General features: G+C 44.6%; 1 protein-coding gene across 1 annotated transcript in view; it reads right to left on the reverse strand.

Moving 5' to 3' along the window:
• Positions 1 to 202: 202 nt before the first annotated feature.
• GAB2 (GRB2 associated binding protein 2) overlaps positions 203 to 21,234 on the reverse strand; it is a 140,490-nt gene continuing 119,458 nt past the window's right edge. The window contains exons 5-10 of the mRNA XM_083362117.1: positions 20,224 to 20,318; positions 15,786 to 16,071; positions 14,327 to 14,417; positions 10,739 to 10,841; positions 8,129 to 8,254; positions 203 to 6,613 (exon numbers count right to left, since the gene is read on the reverse strand). Of these exons, the coding sequence (XP_083218243.1) occupies positions 6,470 to 6,613; positions 8,129 to 8,254; positions 10,739 to 10,841; positions 14,327 to 14,417; positions 15,786 to 16,071; positions 20,224 to 20,318 (845 nt within the window). The 3' untranslated portion in view covers positions 203 to 6,469. The remainder of the gene's footprint in view (positions 6,614 to 8,128; positions 8,255 to 10,738; positions 10,842 to 14,326; positions 14,418 to 15,785; positions 16,072 to 20,223; positions 20,319 to 21,234) is intronic.

Below are 21,234 nucleotides of genomic sequence, written 5' to 3' on the forward strand. Positions count from 1 at the left end.
CAAGAAAGTCCAGTTGCCTCCTGAAAAAGCACCTAACCCAGGGGTAGGCAACCTCAGCTCTTTTATGACTCATGGACTTCAACTCCCAGAATTCCTGAGCCAGCATAGCTGGCTCAGGAATTCTGGGAGTTGAAGTCCATGAGTCATAAAAGAGCCGAGGTTGCCTACCCCTGACCTAACCTAACCTGCTGATCTCCTTCCTCTAAAAATATAAGCCCAAGCAGAAAATATTCCGCCATCTACTCTTACAGCGTGCTCATAATATCTCCGTGCTAATATGGAAGGTGATCTACTGCATAATTGAGTATCAAGTATTATAACCAACACATTCCGGAGGAGTAGGCTTCTAATCGTGGCGATTAATCACACAGAAATAAGTGCATTCCTTTTGTTTTTTAGCCGTCTATCACATTTATTAACAGCAACTGGTTTATTTTAAAGTATTAACTAAGTTTAAGCGCAACTTCGGCTTTGCAGGACAGCTGTCGTCTTCTTTCAACCGCAGCTTGCAGGGAATAAATTAATAATTTAAGGAAATGGAATCCACAGTGGCTAAAAAAAGGAAGAAGGAATATTCAGCTCAAACAGTAATACCACAAGACAAAAACATACTGTACATCTATTTATATATATATATATATATCTGTATATAGTTTTGGAAAAAAAGAGGATTTTGGTAAAGAAATAAACATCACCCACTTCCCATCCTCCCCGGAAGAAAAGCAGAAAAACCCATCCACCTTCCTGCCAATCATTCAATTTAGGACATTCACAACAAGGTAATAAAACATCATTGTTTCTTTGACAAAACACAAGAGACTCCTAGTCAAAAATCTTTCTTAATACCTAGTTACACAAATCTGGTTAAGGCTACAATTCTTCCATTACGTGAACCCCGGGTGTCTCATTGCTGTCTTCGGAAAAAAACCCAACATATTTTGTCGATCTGTGAAGCTGCCGAATACAGGTAATCCTCGACTTATATCGACTATTGGGCTGAATTGTGGTCGTAAGTAAAGGACTACCTGTATTTTATATAGTTGTACCCTTCAATCAGCATTTCAGAAGGCAGTGTGCATTTTAGGTGGGGTCAGAAGCCAAGCCAAATCAGACCTGGATGGGGCACCACTAGGAAATAAACGTGAGGTTGCCAGGAGACTTGGAAGTCCCTCTCCTTGTTCTAGTTGGCATCATAAAACCTAATTATTAAAATTGGGTCTATTTATTTCTTCCCCAACCCTAAACCTAATCAAATCATTAATTTTTTTCTACAGGAAAGTTCACTTACGTTTATTTTTCCGGGGTGATGACACCGCCATGTTTAAGAATCTCTGGGTTAGGGGTGAGGGTAACTTAGAGGAAAATTTGAACATTTAGTAAGTAACCTTGTACAGGGATCTCCAACTTTGGCCCCTTTAAGACTTGTGGACTTCAACTCCCAGAATTCCTCAGCCACAAGTCTTAAAGTGGCCAAGGCCCTGATTTGTAAGAGGTTTCTTAAGATACTGAAAAATTCTCTGATTATTTTTTTCCCCTGTGCCTAAAACGACATCCCTGATCTTCAGTTCACTGTTTAGCTCATGTGCTTGGTAATAAAGAAGAGTCCAAAGGAGTCTTTCACAAGCTTGGCAACTGCCAGGCATATGGACTTCAATTCCCAAAATTCTCATCCACGACCATATTGCTGTGGAATTCTGGGCTTTAAAGTTCACATACTTGGGCAATTTGAAATCCGATCTAAAGGGTGGATCCCGAAAGAGAAAAATCTTTCTATTGCTACCTAGAACCCTTTATGCACAAGAGACACAGTTTATTAGCTGAAAACTGGAAATCAAACGGCAAATTAAAAATGTCGAGTTCTAGCTGCAAAAATCTTAACGTTTTAAAAAGCTGCCCCTTCGCCTATATAGAATTAACAGAGAGAACTGCACAGGCTTTAAAACAAATCCTGGAGTTATTTTAACAGTCACAAGATCAGGGCACAAACTGCATCCCGTAGGCCGGGTTTGCATCAGCCACGGTTAACCAAATGGTGGCTATTTGAATTAATCTTGTGGTCTGAACTTGCAAAGCTCACTAAACTATACATGGCATTGAGCTGGTAAGTAGCCAGTCACAGTTTAGCTCAGCAGGTTGTGTGAATCTGACACGGGGGGGGAAGGGGGGGGCGGCTTTTCACTGGCAAACCAGGAGAACCTGAACTCGGGACTCTGGAAAGAGAGAAGGGGGGGGGAACCGCAGGCGCCTGAGAGGAAAGGCTTTTGAATGGAAGTTCTAAGATCACTTCTGTGGGGGAAAAAAAGCACCTTGGTTTAAACCTGCATAGGTGGTTTAGGATTGCCCCATCAAGCCTTACAGACACAGCCCTAAGACAGGAAGTGGGTTTATGAACTGAGGTTTGCCCTTGGTACGTTGATAAAGCAAAACAGGATTTGTGGGTTGTTTTTTTTCTACACACTCTCTCTTGAAGTGAATGTCTGTATGAGATGGTCCACAGATATCCGGTGAAGGAAAATAACTATAAAAATAACAGTGTCTTCGGTCCCCAAAGAGATCTTAATCTCACCAATAAGCAAATGTCAAGTAACCTGATTCTTACAGGAATTGAAGCCTGTATAAAGTCTTTTTTAGCTAAGGAATTAGCAGAGAGTAACAGCAAAGATCTTGGAAGGAGTAGGCTGGTGATACATGCAGTCCTTGAGTTACACCCATTCTTTTAATGGCCGTTTAAAGTTACAACAGCATTGAAAAAAAGTGACTTATGACAGTTTTTCACTCTTACGACAGTTGTGGTCAAAATTTGGACGCTTGGCAACTTGGCTCATATCTATGACGGTCGTCCTGTCCCCGGGGTCATGTGATCCCCTTTTGCGACCTTCTGACAAGCAAAGTCAATGGGGGAAGCCAGATTCACTTAGCAACCGTGAACTTAACAAGTGCAGTGCTCGTAAAACGGGGCAAAACTCACTGAAGAAATGTCCTGCTTAGCAACAGAAATGTTGGGCTCAATTGTGGTCGTAAGTCAAGGACTACCTGTATTGCAGAAGAGCAATAAAACATAAGTTTTTTATTCAGGGCTAGGCCTCTTTCCCTTCAACCTCAGCCACCCGGTTGCATTCACATGTTACACCCAACCTGAAAGCTGAACCCAACCATTTTCTAGTTCACAAATCACGCCGAGCCAGAAACCATCCCAATACACCAATTCACAATAGCCTAAACCAGGGCTAGGCAACCTTGGCTCTTTTATGACTCGTGGACTTCAACTCCCAGAATTCCTGAGCCAGCATGGGGGAACTATGGCCCCTTCATGATTTGCAGACTTCAACTCCCAGAATTCCTCAGCCAGCACGGGGGAACTATGGCCCCTTCATGACTCGTGGACTTCAACTCCCAGAATTCCTGAGCCAGCGTGGCTCAGCTTGGAAACCTCTCCCTTTCCCCTCAGCAGGGCTGGCTCAGGAATTCTGGGAGTTGAAGTCCACGAGTCGTAAAAGAGCCAAGGTTGCCTAGCCCTGTCCTAAACCATACGGGAAAACCTTATCTAGGCCAACACCAACTCTGTTCTAGCATAATAAACATGTTCACCTGCTACATCTTTACTTGACCTGGGTTAATGGGCTGTGTGAACACAACGTTTGCCCTTTCTCCGCCCATCCGTGCCACGGCTTTCCTTGTCGCCATCAGGAGGGTGTAGACAAGGAGGGCTAATCCATTTTTCGGGGAGAGCCTGATCCCAGCAACACTTCAAAGGATCCTAGCCCTCTGCAACTTCTCTTGCAAGGCCCCTTTCCTCATTAATACGGACGTCTGACTTAACAACAGGACAAGCATGCTAGAGGGGAGCGGAGCTGTACTTTCTGCAGGCTCTTTCAGCAGTTCCAAGAAGGCTCCACACCCATTTGCACCACTCAGGTGACCCTGAGGACACAGGTAAACCTCCAAGTGGCCTCAACGATTCCCAGAGGGAGTACTAGTGACCAGACGACTGCAGGGAATATAAATCTTTCCCTCCACCACCGTTCAGTCGGAACTGAAGAAGCTTCTTGGGCGAGAAGCGAAACGTCTTCAAAGAAACACAAGAATGTCCAGTGGCTCCTGAAAAAGCACCTTTGGGACAACCCTGACCTGGATGACAGAGAATCTCCGTAGACGTAAAGCTCTGCAGAGATATACATGCTACCCGCATAAAACTAGCACTGTAGTAAAAAAAAAAGAGATATTATATAAAGGATCTGCAAACTAACAGGGCCCCATTTGGGGAAATGCGGTGAAACAGATTCGTCTGTTGTTGTTTTAGATCTCCTCTCAACACAGGTAGTACTCAACTTACAACCATTTGTTAAGCGGCTGTTTGAAGTTACAATGGCTTTGAAAAAAAAGGGACTTATGACTGTTTTTCACTCTTACGACCGTCACAGCATCCTCAGGGTCATGTGATCAAACCAGGGTGTATTTACAACATTTGCAATGTTCCCGGGATCAGCTGATCACTATTTTTGACCTTCCCAACCGGCTTCTGACAAGTAAACTCAATGGGGGAAGCTGGATATGCTTAACCACCGTCTGATTCCCTTAAACAACTGCAGCGATTCACTTAACAACCGTGGCTTGTAAAATTAAGCGCTATTCGTTCAACAACCGTCTCGCTGAGCCACAGCAATTCTGGTCCCAATTTGTGGTCATAAAGTCGAGGACGACTTAAATCTAGGCAAAGGGGTAACGTGAAATATCCTTCGGGAGAACACCCCCATCGTTACATCTGCATTAGTTACATTTGCCAGTTTGCCCTTTTTCAACTGTGACGCTCTAAATTCAGCAATGCATTTTGATTTATTATTACTATTATTATTATTATTATTTTGCATTCATGTCAGAAGCACTGAGACACTTCTGGGTTGAAAGGATTTGCCGGTGACATCACTATGGTCCTGGGGATGCCCAGTTGGGGGGTCCTTTTACGTCCCTGGCAGGAGCTGGAGCAAAGGACAGGAGCTCAACCGTATCACAGTTCTTGGGCCTCAAACGTGGGCTTGCTAATGTCCTGCCCAGCGTCCCAACCACTTAAGCTCCCGTACTCCTACCGTATTTTCCCGAAAATAAGACCCAACCACAAAATAAGCCCTAGCGTGATTTTTCAGGATGCTCATAGTATAAGCCCCACCCCCAAAATAAGCCCCAGTTACGATCACCAGCCAGACAGATGCATTTAGTACCGTATTTCCCCGAATATAAGACCTAACCGGAAAATAAGCCCTGATGTGTCTTTTGGAGCCAAAATTAATATAAAACCCGGTCTTATTTTGGGGAAAACACAGGTATTTTGAAAATGAAGATTTGCTTCGAATTGGGAGTGCTTGAGATAGGTAGCCAGGCATCGCAGTTTGAAACATAGGGTGGATGGACTTTTAAATATCAAGGCTTTTATAACCAATACTATAAGGGTCCAACATCAAAATACTGTCCTTCTACCATATATACTGCACACCAGGTACCAAATACTGCCCAACACAGATTCAACTATTGTTAAGATCACAGACACCGATATATCTTCTATGAAGAGAAAACTATTGCGAAAACATCCAGAGATGCTCCAATCTTAAAATTCCTGCAGGAGAATTAGGAAATTTTTTTTTTTTTGCTTGTTGAGTGGGAAGGCGGCAGATGAGGAATTAATTTCAGTTCGAGAATAATGCATTTAAAAAGCCGATTTATGCCAACGTACTATTGTTTTCTCAACATGCTTGTCCTCAGAAGGACAATTGCATACTTTTTAGGGAATTCGCAGGATGGCAATTTACAGAAAGAGCCCCCCCCCAAATAAAATAAAATAAAATAAAATAAAATAAAATAAAATAAAATAAAATAAAATAAAATAAAATAAAATAAAATAAAATAAAATAAAAGGCATTGCTTGGAGATTTCTTCACCCTTTTGTGAAGCAATACAGCTAAGACCGCTTTGTAAAGAGATTGCTGAAAATCAAATCCACTTAGGATGAGTAGCTGGCCATTATTATTATTATTACTATTGTTATTATTATCATCAACATCGCCACCACCCCCGTCATCTCTAAAAGAGCTGGAGGCAGAAGAAAGAGGCCAAAATTAGGCCGTAAGTTCCAACTGACAGCAGGAAACCGGCAAAGAGAAGGTGCGGGATGCCAAAATAGTGATCTGCAGATAGAAAGTGGATCGAAGAAAGTTTGGAGACGGGCAGATGAGTGAGAAGCCAGCGTTGAGTCGCTGAATTCCTCCGAGCACAGCCAGCAGCTCGCTCATAACTGAAAAAAAAAGCCTTTTGGAGGCCTTGATGCAGCTTTTCAGCCAAATGTTTTCCTGAAGAACTTTTGTTTTCAAAAGCAGAAGCACTCGGCCTTTCTGGAATCTTCTCCAAAGAGAAGGTAAAGCAAGGTGGACAAATTGATGGCCTCCTCGACTTCTAGAGGCCTCTGTGGTTTCTCGCTTGGCTACTGCTTCACCGTCTTGCTGGGCTCAGACGACTGCCGGACATCGGTCCACTCCTGCATTGTGTTCTGCAAAGCTTGTGTCTTCTCCTTGTCCACCTGCACATAGTCGACTTTCTCATCAGAAGCCACAGAGGATGTGGAAGGCTGGCCAGAGAAAGGAGAGAGGAGGAGAAAAGATGGGACAATGGTCCAGATTTTGCCTGGTTTGTCTTGCAATGCAAAGCAGTGTTTTTCAGGCTTGGCCACTTTTAAGAGAAGTGGACTTCAACTCCCAGAATTCCCCAGCCAGCCATGCTGGCTGGGGAATTCTGGGAGCTGAAGTCCACAAGTCTTAAACGGGCCAAAGTTGGAGATCCCTGTACAAGGTTACTTACTAAATGTCCAAATTTGGCAAATTTTAAGAGAAGTGGACTTCAACTCTCTGGAAGTCCACAAGTCTTAAAGTTGCCAAGCTTGAAAAACACTAGTGCAAAGCATCAGATTCAACCCATTCGAGAAAAGAAATTCCCACCCCCTTCCTTAATGTTTTATTTAAGTAATAAAAGGGAGGGTTTTTTTTTAAAAAACCCACAAACATTTCAATAGACTTGAAATTTCAATAGACTATTCAATTAAAAAAAAACTTAGAAATGACTGTTTTCAGTTTACATTGTTGGAGATGCAGTGAAACAAATATTCTACTTAAAAGTATTCCACTTTGGTAAGAAGGAATGACATGTACTGTAGAGCTAGTTTGGTGTAGTGGTTAAGGTGCTGGCCTAGAAAACAGAAGGTGGTGAGTTCTAATCCTGCTGTAGGTATGAAAGCCAGCTAGGTGAACTTGGGCTAATCACCAGGAAACTGTGAGTTCTAGTCTTGCATGAAAGCCAGCTGGGTGACTTTGGGCCAATCACCAGGAGATGGTGAGTTCTAGTCCCGCCTTAGGTATGAAAGCTGGCTGGGTGACTTTGGGCCAAGCACCAGGAAACAGTAAGTTCTAGTCCCACCTTGAGCAGAAAAGCTGACTGGCGGAGTTTGGGCAATTTTACCAGAACCTTAGGAACAGATATCAAAGTTCTAAAATTGCCGATTCCTTGCATTTCATCCTTCTGGTTAGATGTGGCTTTGTGTTACATTTTTGTGCCTAAGGCGGGACTAGAAATCACTGTCTCCTGGTGATTGGCCCAAAGTCACCCAATTAACTTTCATGCCTAAGGTGGGACTAGAACTCACAGTCTCCTCGTGATTGGGCCAAAGTCACCCAATTACATTTCATGCCTAAGGTGTGACTAGAACTCACCATCTCCTGGTGATTGGCCCAAAGTCACCCAATTAGCTTTCATGGCTAAGGTGGGACTAGAACTCACTGTCTCCTGGTGATTGGCCCAAAGTCACCCAATTAGCTTTCATGGCTAAGGTGGGACTAGAACTCACTGTCTCCTGGTGATTGGCCCAAAGTCACCCAGCCGGCTTTCATGCCTAAGGCAGTACTAGAACACACTCTCCTGGTTTCTAGCCTGGTGCCTTCACTATCAGACCAAATTGGCTTTCTAGCTGAGTTTGTCACTCCAACTGGCAGACTTTCCACTCAACTGAATTTCAGCCAGTTGTCCCATGCCCACATGTTTTGTCTATGGTTCGGTGTGGGATGGTTACGAAGCTTTCAGAACTGGATTGTACCTTTCGGTGAGGGCCAGGTGAGCTCGGCTGAAAGTCCAAAGCCAGGTAATCAACACTTGTGGTGCTCTTCTTTTGGGCCGGACTACTCTTCCCACTTGGAATGGGAGATGCAGAAATGGGGTTTTGCTAAAATTAAAGCAGTTAGGAGCAATCAGTCAAGCAACAGCAAAAGGCCCATTCAAACAATCAGTCAAAATCTGCATCTTGATTTCCCTAACTTCTGCAAGATATTAGGTTTCCTTCCCCATTAATTAAGACTAAAAGGCCCTCTGTGTAGAAATTCAGTATAAGTATAAAAGAGGCATTCATATACAGGTAGTCCTCGACTTACCACCACAATTGAGCCCAACGTTTCTGTTGCTAAACAAGACGGTGGTTAGGTGAGTTTTGACCTGTTTTATGACTTTTCTTGCCACAGTTGTTAAATAAATCACTGCAGTTGTTCGAGAATCCATTTCGAGAATTCAAATAAAACTCCATTCCGTTTCTGAAATTCTTACTGTTTATTGGATACGCTGCTTGGTTATGTCGAGGCAAAACTAACTCTGAGGTTCCCGCACCAATTCATAGACTTAAACAACAGTTTCCCCAGCCAAACCCTCAAGGTCTTACGTAATCCATTATCAACAAGCCCACTTTGTTATGGGAACCATCTGCTTCAAATCCACACCTGTTCTGGTGTCCTTGAAAAGGTTTCAGGTTCCTACAGTCTGCAGCTGAATCGAAGAAGTTTTGTTTCTCTATCTACCCAATTGAAAGTAACACCTCTCCCCCACCCTTAATCTAAAGGCAAGTTGAAATGCTGCTAAAGTTTCATCTTTGACAGGTAAGTTAGTAACAAGGTTGTTAAGCAAATATGGCTCCCCTTTTGACTTGTCAAAGGTTGCAAAAGCCACTTGCCAAGTGTCCAAATTTTAATCACATGACCATGTGGAGGCTAGAACGATCGTAAGGCTGAAAAACCATCCAAGTCACTTTTTTCAGTAACTTATAAGTCACTTTTTTAATATAACTTTGGACAGTCGCTAAAGAAATGGTTGTAAGTCGAGGGTGTGCAAGCTATTGCCTTGTTTCCAGATGCCGACAGAATCTTAACGGTAAGATTTTCTTGTTGTTTAATCAGTTGTCTGGGAGCCCTGAGTCCTGTGTCAAAATTTTGAAGCCAGATTTTAGAGCCTTTATAAGAATAAATATGGGCAATCTTCAACTTACGATCATTCATTTAGTGACCATTCAAAGTTACCAAAAACTTCGAAAAAAGGGACTTAGGCTGTTTTTTACAGCTATGACCACTGCAGTATCCCCATGGTCACATGATCAAAGTTCGGTTGCAGTGTCCCGGGATCATGTGATCCCCTTTTGTGACCTTCTGACAAGCAAAGTGTCATGGTTCCGACAGATAAAACTCTTCAAAGAACTTCAAGGCATTGTCTACCTTAAAGAATCTTTATTCGAGTAGCATAGCATTAACAGTCATGAATCACATTCCCCAATTAGTTTGAAATGCAGGCTTCCCCTCCAGTTCTCCAGCCTGCCAATTCTTATCATCTCTTATTTCAATAACCTTGGTTCTCACACTAGGTTCGGCATTGTTATGTCTAGCTAAACCCTCATGCACATTCCTCCCCCCCCAACATCAGCTAACTTTAACTCTAATTCTAAGAGTAAAACATAAGAAGAAAATGACTGCAGACTCCATCTGTTGTCAAAGCCAAAACATCCGATGTTAGCAGCGTTGACACAAAGTCAATGGGGAAGCAGATTCGCTTAGTGACCATGTCACTAATTTAACAACTGCAGTGATTCTCTTAAGAAATGGGGCAGGAGCGGTCGTGAAATAGGGCAAAACTCACTGAAGAATTGTCTCACTTAGCAACAGAACGCTGGGCTCAATTGTGGTCCTGAGGATGACCTGTAACTTAAAACCAGAGCATCCAATGTTGGCAACTTTAACTCTTGTGGACTTCAACTCCCAGAAGTCACTCACACAGGATATCTGGGATTAGCTGCCTCTTCTTCCTTGGGAATGTTCCCCCCCTCCCACTTAGGAAACCTCCCTCCTCACTACAGTCCATCACAGAAGATTTTATTTTATTTTATTTATTATATTTTTATACCGTCCTTCTCCCGAAGGACTCAGGGCGGTGTACAGGAAAATAAATATAAAAACAGAATATAAAAGTTAAAATACAATTAAATATAAAGCCCAAATTTAAAATTTAAAACAATAATTAAGAACATGTTTAAAACCCCAACCCTAACCCATCAGACCAGGTCAGATTGCTCAAATAAATACGTTTTTAGATCGCGCCGGAAGGAGCGAAGGTCGGGGGCCATCTGGAGCTCAAACGGCAAGCGGTTCCACAGGTCTGGCGCGCCCAGAGAGAACGCTCTCCCCCTGGGGGCCACCAGTCGACATTCTCTGATGGAGGCACCCAGAGGAGGCCCTCTCTGTGGGAGCGCACTGGACAGAGGGAAGTTGACGCCGGCAGCAGGTGTTGCCGTAGGTAATCCGGACCCATGCCATGTAGGGCTTTGTAAGTCATTACCAAGATATGGGAGAAATGGGAGAAAAGCTCAAAAGAGAAAGAAGCATTTATAAAAACTTACCATGGCCACATAATTTTCTTCACTATCTCCCGAGTCAGTGCTGGTGATACTTTGAGTAGAGGTGGGACGACAATATTGAGAAAAGTTGGAACTGAAGTTCTGGCTAAAAGGAGAGCATCCAGAAGAAAAGGTTATGACAAGTCACAAGAGGGCTTTATCTGCCAAGCTTGGAGCAGAGGGACAGACTTAACCACAGTTTCGGTGGGGAAACGGTGAGCATCTTAGACCAAGTCAAGTCCAAAAATGATAGTAGAGAATTCCCGGAAGCCTGGCAGATAAATCGGCCATCGACCAGCACATTGAGATAAACAACATCTACATACCATTCAAAAGAGACAATCAAACAGCCCCAAAGGAAGCAAACAGAATAACAGAATAGCAGCCCTGGAAGGGACCTTGGAGGTCTTCTAGTCCAACCCCCTGCTCAAGCAGGAAGCCTTATACCGTTTCAGACAGGTGGTTGTCCAATCTCTTCTTAAAAAAATGAGACCAAAACACTTCCTCACCAGATGAGCAGAGGTTAACACCAAGATTAGCACTGGATCAGGGGTGTCAAACTCGCAACGTCACGTGACGTGTCGTGACATATCGTGCCTTTTTTTTCCATTGCCGGCAATGGGACGGGCGCGGTTTCACCACGGCTCATCTGGCCCACGGGCCGGCAGTTTGACACCCCTGCCCTAGACCAACAATCAAGTAAACAATACCCCAATCCAGGAACAACCAATGCAGGCCCAAACAAGCTAACAGTAAACAAGAGCCTAATCAAGGAACTAACAAGAAATGTTAAATGGTATACAGAGTAAATGATGTAGGGTCCCCTGTTTGAGCAGGGGCTGGACTAGAAGACCTCCAAAGTCCCTTCCAATTCTGTTAAAGAACATTCCTTCCAAAACTGACAGGGCAAGCCCCTGGTATATTTATTTTTATTTATTTTTTATTTTAATTCCATTTATATCCCGCCCTTTTCCGAAGACTCAGGGCGGCTTACAAGCTTAGCAGTAGCCTTCATTCTATGTATATGCCTGCTTATTAGGGCTTTCACACACACCCCAAGCGGCATTATTACAAAGTCAGCTTAATTGAGTGCAAACTTAACTCCTTTCTAGCACTGATGATGTTACCTAGTTGGGCTATGAAACGTGTGCAAGAAAACAACCCAGCTTAGAGAGCATCAAGGACCTCCACAGTCCTCCTCCTCCCCCCCCAAACTCCCTTCTCTTCTAGCCCTGATGATGTTACCTAGTTGGATCATGAAAGGTCCGCAAGAAAACCACCCAGCTCAGAGAGCAGCGAGGACCCCCACAGTTAGAGCTTCCAAGCTGAAGATCAGGTAAGTAACGAAGACAAAGGAATACGACGAAGAATTCAGGAATGCAGGTCAGACCTCATCATTCACATAATCGAGTGAGCACATGGTAGCGCGCATCATGCCCAATGACAAAGAGCCGGGCTGAAAGCATACCAAGGCAAAAGGGCATCTTGAAAAAGTGTTTCAGAGTTAAAGCACCGGTGGAAATTGTTTGGATAAGGCTTTGCGTCCTCTAGACGTTGTGGGTGCTCCGTCACTGGTGGTTTTCGAGACTGGGCCACCATTTGTCTAGAACGGTATAGGAATAGCAGAGTTGGAAGGGACCTTGGCGGTCTTCCAGTCCAACCCCCTGATCAAGAAGAAGACCCTACACCATTTCAGACAAACGGTCTCTTCTTGAAAGGCTCCACTGACGGAGCACCCACAACTTCTGTTGGCAAGCTCTTCCACTGGTTAATTGTCCTCACTGTTGGGAAGTTCCTCCTTAATTCCAGGCTGCTTCTCTCCTAGATGAGTTTCCATCCATCGTTTCTTGTCCTGACCTCTTGGTGCTTTGGAAAATAAGTTGACCCCCCCCTCTTCTTTGTGGCTTGAGCAGGGAGATGGACTAGAAGACCTGCAACTCAATTACTTCCAACTCAATTACTCTGTCTTTTGAAGCTATGGGGTTGGCTTCTGATTTTATATTAAGCTATACATGGGAAATGTCTGGGCCTGCCTTAGGAGGATGTGTGAACTCAATCCCTGTGCTTTTGCAAATTCTGGGCTTAAGTGTCTGAGCTGGTGGACAGCGGGTGACTCCACAAGGGTGACCTCACCAAGAGACAAACCCATCTTTCTCCTCCCAGACAATGAATTTACAATCTGAATTAGGGCATGACAAATTGTCTGCAGCCTAACAGACATCTCCTTTCAACTGTTCATGGGTGGATGGCTAGCTCAGCCCCAGGGGAAAGATGCTCCACGTCAGAAGGGTCAGGGGCTATTTTAGCATGAAGGGGAAGAGATGGGCCATGCTTTGACCCAAACGTGCTTTGAGGAATCTCACAGACCCAGGCCCTGTATTCTTAAACAGCTGTGTGTATTCCCCAGAATTGTGCAGTTGCTCTTCGCTGCAACAGCACAATCCCAGAAAAAGATTCACTCCATTTAAGGAGGGGCAGAATTAGCTGCAAACACCATGAAAGCACCTTGGGATTCTGAAAAAGTGCACAGCCCTGTGTGTGTGTGTGTGTGTGTGTGTGTGTGTGTGTGTTTCCTAAGTGTTTAGTGTTTTTCAACCTTGCTGGCTTTAAGATGGTTGGACTTTAACTCCCAGAATTCCTCAGCTGACAGCTGTGATAGTAACTCAACATCTGCAGTGATTCACTTAACAACCGCTGTAAGGTCATAAAATGGGGCAAAACTCACTTAACAGCGGTCTTGCTTAGCAAATTAGTCAAGGACTACCCTGTATATATAATTCAAGCAGGAGAACGTAGCTAATGCGCTTTCATCCTCCCATTTCCCTCACAACAACAACCCTATGAGGTGGCTTGAGCTGAGAGAGAAAGTGACCGGCCCAAAGTCACTCAGTGCGTTTTTCATGCCTAAGGCGGGACTACAACTCACCGTCTCCTGGTGATGGGCCCAAAATCACCCAGCCAGCTTTCATGCCTAAGGTGGGACTAGAACTCACAGTGGCGCCTTATGCATGATACTCTTTCATTCTTCCTATTTTCCCCAAAATAACAACCTTGTGAGGTGCATTGGGCTTTAAGTCACTCAGCCTGTTTTTCATGCATAAAGTGGGACTGGAACTCACCGTCTCCTGATGACTGGCCCAAAATCACCCAGCCAGCTTTCATGCCTAAGGCGGGACTAGAACTCACAGTCTCCTGGTGATGGGCCCAAAGTCACCCAGCTGGTTTTGATGCCTAAGGCAGGACTAGAACTCACAGTCTCCTAGTGAGGGGCCCAAAGTCACCCAACTGGCTTTGATGCCTAAGGCGGAACTAGAACTCACTGTCTCCTAGTGAGGGGCCCAAAGTCACCCAACTGGCTTTGATGCCTAAGGCGGGACTAGAACTCACTGTCTCCTGGTGATGGGCCCAAAGTCACCCAGCTGGCTTTCATGCCTAAGGTGGGACTAGAACTCACTGTCTCCTAGTGAGGGGCCCAAAGTCACCCAGCTGACTTACATGCCTAAGGCGGGACTAGAACTCACCATCTCCTGCTTTTTCAATAATCATTAAACCAAACTGTCTCTTTAAAAAGCAAGGCAGGGTTATACTCACCCAGGTCTAGACCACGATTTTGTGACCGGCGATTTAAAGGGCAGTTCATCAATGACTGAATTGCCCCTTAGGTCAAGGGGGGTCGGTTTAGCTGGGTGAGAAAGAGAATCAGAGTTAGGCTGGACAGCTGCTTGAGCTGAAATGATTAAAAGTATAATATTTCCCACAGGCATCAAATGGAACACAACTCCGAGGTCCCTTGTAGCCTTCTGTGGTTTGTATATATGGTCTCCACCTTCCTTGGGGTGATTTGTCCACCCTGTCAGTAAACAGGCAAAATCCGCAGGGGGAGTCTAAACAAATTTAATATTTTTGTTGCTATATTTGTCCGTCAAACTGAAAGTAGGCACAGTCTTACAACTGATCGCTTAGCGACTGTTCAGCGTTTGCAAGAGACCTCCGAAAGGCTACCTTACGATCCAAATTCAAAGGGGCAACAGCCACGCCCTCCTGTGGTCACATCAACACTATCTACTTTCAGTCTGATGGATCAATAAAATCAGCAGAACACCCATCCATCCATCCATCCACCCATTCTTTTCATTATCCATCCTCCACCCAACCATCACCCAATCCTCTCCATCTTCCTTTTCAACATCCATCCATCCTCCATCCAACCATCCCCCACCCCCTCTCCATCTTCCTTCATCATCCATCCACCCTCCATTCATCTACTGTTCAATCCATCCATCCATCTTTTCCAGCATCCATCCATCCATCCTTTCACCTATCCATCTTTTCATTATCCATCTATCCACACATCCTTCCTTTCATCATCCATCCACCCATTCTTTTCATTATCCATCCTCCACCCAACCACCACCCAACCCTCTCTCCATCTTCCTTTTCATCATCCATTCATCATGCACTCCATCGATCCATCCCTTTTTTATCATACACCCATCCATCTTTTCCAGCATCCATCCACCCATCTTTCTTTTCATCATACACCCATCCATCTTTCATCATCCATCCATCCATCCATCCATCCATTCTTTTCATCATCCATCCATTCTTCCACCCATCCTTCTTTTCATCATCCATCCATCCATTCACCCATCATCATCCATCCATCCATTCTTCTACCCATCCTTCCTTTCATCATCCATCCATCTATCCATCCATCCATCCATCCATCCATCCATTCTTTTCATCCTCCATCCTCCATCCTCCATCCAACCATCACCCACCCTTCTCTATCTTCCTTTGCATCATCCATCCATTCCATTCATCATCTACTCCTCCATCCATCCTTCTTTTCATCTTCCACCCATCCATCTTTTCATTATCCATCTATCCACCCATCCTTCCTTTCATCCATCCATCCAACCATCCTCCATCCAACCATCACCCACCCCTCTCTCCATCTTCCTTTCCATCAACCATCCATCATCCACTCATCCATCCTTCCATCCCAAAGAGCGCCCTGGCCCACTCCCTTCTTGTTGCAAGTCTTCACCTTTTCGATCTGGTTTCAGGTTGCGATTGATGGGTGGGGGCTGGATGTCACTCATCCGCCTGGAGGGCTGTGAGCTGCTGTTGCCACCTTTCTGCGCTGGGAAGGTGGCCGAGGCGTGGCCCATCAGGTCCAGGTGATGTGGCCCAGGGCTCATTGGGATGTAGAGGTGCTGGGAGCTGTCACTGGAGCACTCCGCGCTTTGCAGGAGCGAAGAGCTTGGATTCATGGGCACGTAGTTGTCTTCGGAGTCCGTGCTATGGGAGCGAGCCACAGCCGTTTTGTTTTGCTGGGACAGAAAGTGAAAGTTGAGTCAGAAGAGGGAATGTAGGAAAACATTCCATATCTAGGGCTGTAAGGCAGCCTGAATTTCAACTTTGCTCGATGAAGACAAGTTTCTAGTCCTTAAGGCTAGACCAATACCTTGGAAAGTGCTGGAGAAAGACATGATTGCTCTCTGTTAAGGGCAAAGAGAGGAAAAGAGAATTCGATGAGGTTGCTAACATGTATCAGCCAATAATTATTTATTTGCTTTCATTGTGGACGACCCTCGTGTTTCGTCAGCTGGCAGCCCACTCAACTTGCCGTGGGACAATTCAATCAGTACAAAACTTGAATTATTTCAACAACAATAACAATAGTAATAAAATAAAGTCAATCCAGAAGTACAAGGATTGCAATAATTTCGACGAAAACACGGTCACCCCTAATAGAAGCAACGGAATGAAACGATTAATGCAGCAAAATGTCTATGGAGATTCTCAGCCATCCAAGACGTGGTGGTCCCAAGGGTGCTTTTTAAAAAAAATTTTTTTTAATAAAAAAGGCAACTGGGCTTTCTTTGTGTTCCTTGAAGATGTTTCGCTTGTCATCCAAGAAGCTCCTTCAGTTCATGGAAGGAACTGAAGAAGCTTTTTGGATGGCAAGTGAAATGTCTTCAAAGAAAGTCCAGTTGCCTTTAAAACAAAAAGCACTTTTGGGATTAATACAGCACTGAATTGTCCCATAACAAGTTGGTCATGATGAGTTGTCACGCCACGAGTTGGCCGTGGCGAGTTGTCCTAGACTCCTCATCCGGCCACCAAATTAGAAGGTTGGTGAGGAACATCTAGGCTTTGAGCCATGCAGAATCAAACTATCTAAGGAATACTTCCCACCTCGGAAGTTCTAGAGATGATTCTCCAGATGCCATAATAATAATAATAATAATAATAATAATAATAATAATAATAATAATAATAATAATAATAATAATAATAATAATAATAATAATAATAATAAGTTGGAAGGGACCTTGGAGGTCATCTAGTCCAACCCCCTGCTCAGGCAGGAAACCCTATACCATTTCAGACAAATGGCTGGCCAGTCTCTTCTTAAAAACTTCCAGTGTTGGAGCATTCACCACTTCTGGAGGCAGGTTGTTCCACTGGTTAGTTGTTCTAACTGTCAGGAAGTTTCTCCTTAGTTCTAGGTTGCTTCTCTCCTTGACTAGTTTCCATCCGTTGCTTCTTGTCCTGCCTTCAGGCACTTTGGAGAACAGCTTGACTCCCTCTTCTTTGCGGCACCCTTGAGATATTGGAACACGGCTATCATGTCACCCCTCACCCTTTTCTTCATTAAACTACACATACCCAATGCCAGCAACCGTTCCCTATATTTTTTAGCCTCCAGTCCCCCAATCATCTTTGGTGCTCTTCGCTGTACTCTTTCTAGAGTCTCGACATCTTTTTTACATCGTGGTGACCAAAACTGGATGCAGTATTCCAGGTGTGGCCTTACCAAGGAATTGTAAAGTGGTATTAGTACTTCACGTGATCTTGATTCTATCCCTCTGTTAATGCAGCCTAGCACTGTGTTGGCTTTTTTGGCAGCTGCAGCACACTGCTGGCTCATATTTAAGTGATTGTCCACTAGGACTCCGAGATCTCTCTCACAGTTACTGCTATTGAGCAAGGTACCACCTATACTATACCTGTGCATTTGATTTTTCCTGCCTAAATGCAGAACCTTACTTTTTTCACAATTGAATTTCATTTTGTTAGATAGTGCCCAGTGTTCGAGTCTGTCCAGATCCTCCTGTATCTTAAGCCTATCTTCTGGAGTATTGACTATCCCTGCCAGCTTGGTGTCGTCTGCAAATTTGATGAGTTCCCCATCTATCCCCTCGTCCAAATCGTTGATGAAGATGTTGAAGAGCACTGGGCTCAGAACAGAGCCCTGGGGCACCCCACTACACACTTCCTTCCATGTAGATGCAGTTCCATTGAGGACCACACGCTGAGTACGGCCTGTCAGCCAGCTACGAATCCATCTGGTGGTGATGCTATCTAACCCACATTTTTCTATCTTATCAAGTAGTAGGTTGTGATCTACTTTATCAAATGCCTTACTGAAGTCCAAGTAAATTATATCTACAGCATTCCTCTGGTCCACTAGTTTTGTCACTTGGTCAAAGAATGCAATAAGATTTGTCTGGCAGGATCTGTTTTTGACAAACCCATGTTGGCTTTTAGTGATAACTTTGTTCGCATCAAGGTGTTCGCTGATTTGTTGTTTGATTACCTTTTCCAGAATCTTCCCAGGTATTCACCAAACCGAGGCAAGGAGTTTCCGAAGAGGCCTCGCTTATGAAATGCCTTTCTCAGGAAAATCACTTAGACTCATCGTTTTTCATCACCAGCCAGAGATGTTCCACTTCCCCCAGACAGAACTGATTGATGTTGCTTGTCACTAGGGTGGACAACAGTACTGCAGGAGAAATTGCTCCCCTGGATTCTGCTTTGGTCAGCTCCAGTTCCAAAGTTGTCATCAGGACCAAAGGCTTTCCAGCAGTGTGCAGTCCTTCCAACAGGTTTCTTGAAGATTTACAGAAGAACCAAGAAGCAACTTGGCTGTGCATACCGGCATCTCGGGAGAACCAGTTTTGTCCACCGTTAACTATGGGGGGTGAGGTGTTACCCCCCGTTGATAGGGCTCGCAACTTGGGCGTCCTCCTGGATTCACGGCTCAGTTTAGAAGACCATATAGGAGCCATGACCAGGGGAGCTTTTGCCCAGGTTCGCCTGGTGCGCCAGTTGCGTCCCTATCAGGACCGAGATGCCCTGCGCACAGTCACTCATGCGCTCGTGACCTCCCATTTAGACTACTGCAACGCTCTCTACATGGGGCTGCCCTTGAGGACCACTCGGAGGCTTCAACTGGTGCAGAATGTGGCCGCGCGAGTTGTGATGGGGGTTTCCCGATACTCCCACGTAACACCTCTGCTCCGCGAGCTGCATTGGCTTCCGGTTGCCCTCCGGGTGAGATTCAAGGTGCTGGTGATGACCTATAAAGCCCTAAATGACCTATAAAGCCCTAAATACCTGAGGGAACACCTGCTGCCGGCATCAAGCTCCCTTCGTCCCGTGCGCTCCCACAGGGAGGGCCTTCTCAGGATACCGCCGGTTAAGGAATGCCGGCGGGTTATTCCCAGGGGAAGAGCGTTCTCTGTGGGCGCGCCGGCCCTTTGGAATGATTTACCTGTAGAACTCCGGACGGCCCCCGACCTGCGTTCATTTCGCCGGGACCTGAAAACCTGGCTTTTCGATCTATCAGGCCTGGACTGAAGGGGTTTTAGCTTTTTAAATATTGTTTTAATTGTGGGCTTAATTAATTAAATTTATTTTAACTTTATATTATTTTTTATATTGTATTTTATGCTGCCCTGTAAACCGCCCTGAGTCCTTCGGGAATAGGGCGGTATAGAAATTTAAATAAACAAACAAACAAACAAACAAACAAGTCCCAAAGGTGCTTTTTCAAATGACAACTGGGGTTTCTTGTTTTTTTCCTTGAAAATATTTTGCTTCTCACTCAAGAAAATGTTGGTTGTTGTTGTTGTTGTTGTTGTTGTTGTTGTTGTTGTTCTTCTTCTTCTTCTTCTTCTTCTTCTTCTTCTTCTTCTTCTTCTTCTTCTTCTTCTTCTTCTTCTTCTTCTTCTTCTCTTCTTCTTCTTCTTCTTCTTCTTCTTCTTCTTCTTCTTCTTCTTCTTCTTCTTCTCCTCTTCCTCTTCTTCTTCTTCTTCTTCTTCTTCTTCTTCTTCTTCTTCTTCTTCTTCTTCTTCTTCTTCTTCTTCTTCTTCTTCTTCTTCTTCTTCTTCTTCTTTCCATTTACTCCTGTGTTTCAATTAACTTTTCTCCTCCTCTCCTCCTCCTCCTCCTCCTCCTCCTCCTTCTGCTTTCCTTTTACTCCTGTGTCTCAATTAACTTTTCTCCTCCTCCTCTCCTCCTCCTCCTCCCCCCAAAAACTTTTTCAAGGGAAAACCCCCCAAGAAAGTCCAGTTGCCTTTTGAAAAAAAAACACAAACAAACTTTGGAATAACCATGACCTGGATGACTGAGAATCTCCATAGACCTTTTTAACAAGCAACTCGAGACGTTTCTTGAAGCCCCGCAAAGCTCACCAGATACGAACTGGATCCAACATTTGCAGACTCTGCTGATGGCCCAGGGCCACTGACGCTGGGCTGGGGGTATTCGTAGGCTTCACAGGAAGAAGCTGGAATTGAAAGCATGAAAATAAAACAAAGAAGAAACAGGAGAGCAAGTCAACACCTCAAACGCAGGGTTAGAAGTCAGCGAAGGTCAGTTTCGTCCATGTTTCTCAAACCTTGGCCAAGCTGAAGACACCTGGCTGGCTGGGGAATTCTGGGAGTTGAAGTCCAGACATTGTCAAGTTGCCAAGGCTGAGGAACACCGCTCCAATCTCACACCCCCATTTTTCATAGAGGTTGCGGCTGCCAATAAGAGGAATGTTGGGAAAAAGCCCCTTACTAAAATAATCTTCTGATGGAAAACAAGAGGTAGCTCAGCTACATGGTCCAATTCAAGGTGCTGGTTGTCACCTTAAGGCAGGGATAGGCAACCTTGGCCCCTTCATGACTTGCAGACTTCAACTCCCAGAATTCCTGAGCCAGCATGGGGGAACTATGGCCCCTTCATGACTTGTGGACTTCAACTCCCAGAATTCCTGAGGCAGCATGAGGGAAACTTTGGCCCCTTCATGACTTGTGGGCTTCAACTCCCAGAATTCCTGAGCCAGCAAGGGAACTATGGCCTCTTCATGACTTGGGGACTTCAACTCCCAGAATTCCTCAGCCAGCATGGCTCAGCTTGGAAACCTCTCCCTTTCCCCTCAGCATGGCTGGCTCAGGAATTCTGGGAGTTGAAGTCCACGAGTCATAAAAGAGCCTAGGTGGCCTATCCCTGCCTTAAGAGAAGGCTCTCCTTCCTGCTCTGGTGGGTGAGGTAGACAGAACTGGAAAAAAGATGGCCTTTCAAATAATGTGGCCCCAGGTCTAGAATACAGTGGAATAGAATAGAATAGAATAGAATAGAATAGAATAGAATAGAATAGAATAGAATAGAATAGAATAGAATAGAATAGAATAGAATAGAATAGAATAAGAACAGGA

Source organism: Vipera ursinii (genome assembly GCF_947247035.1).
Source record: "Vipera ursinii genome assembly, chromosome: 4".
Lineage (NCBI taxonomy): Eukaryota > Metazoa > Chordata > Lepidosauria > Squamata > Viperidae > Vipera > Vipera ursinii.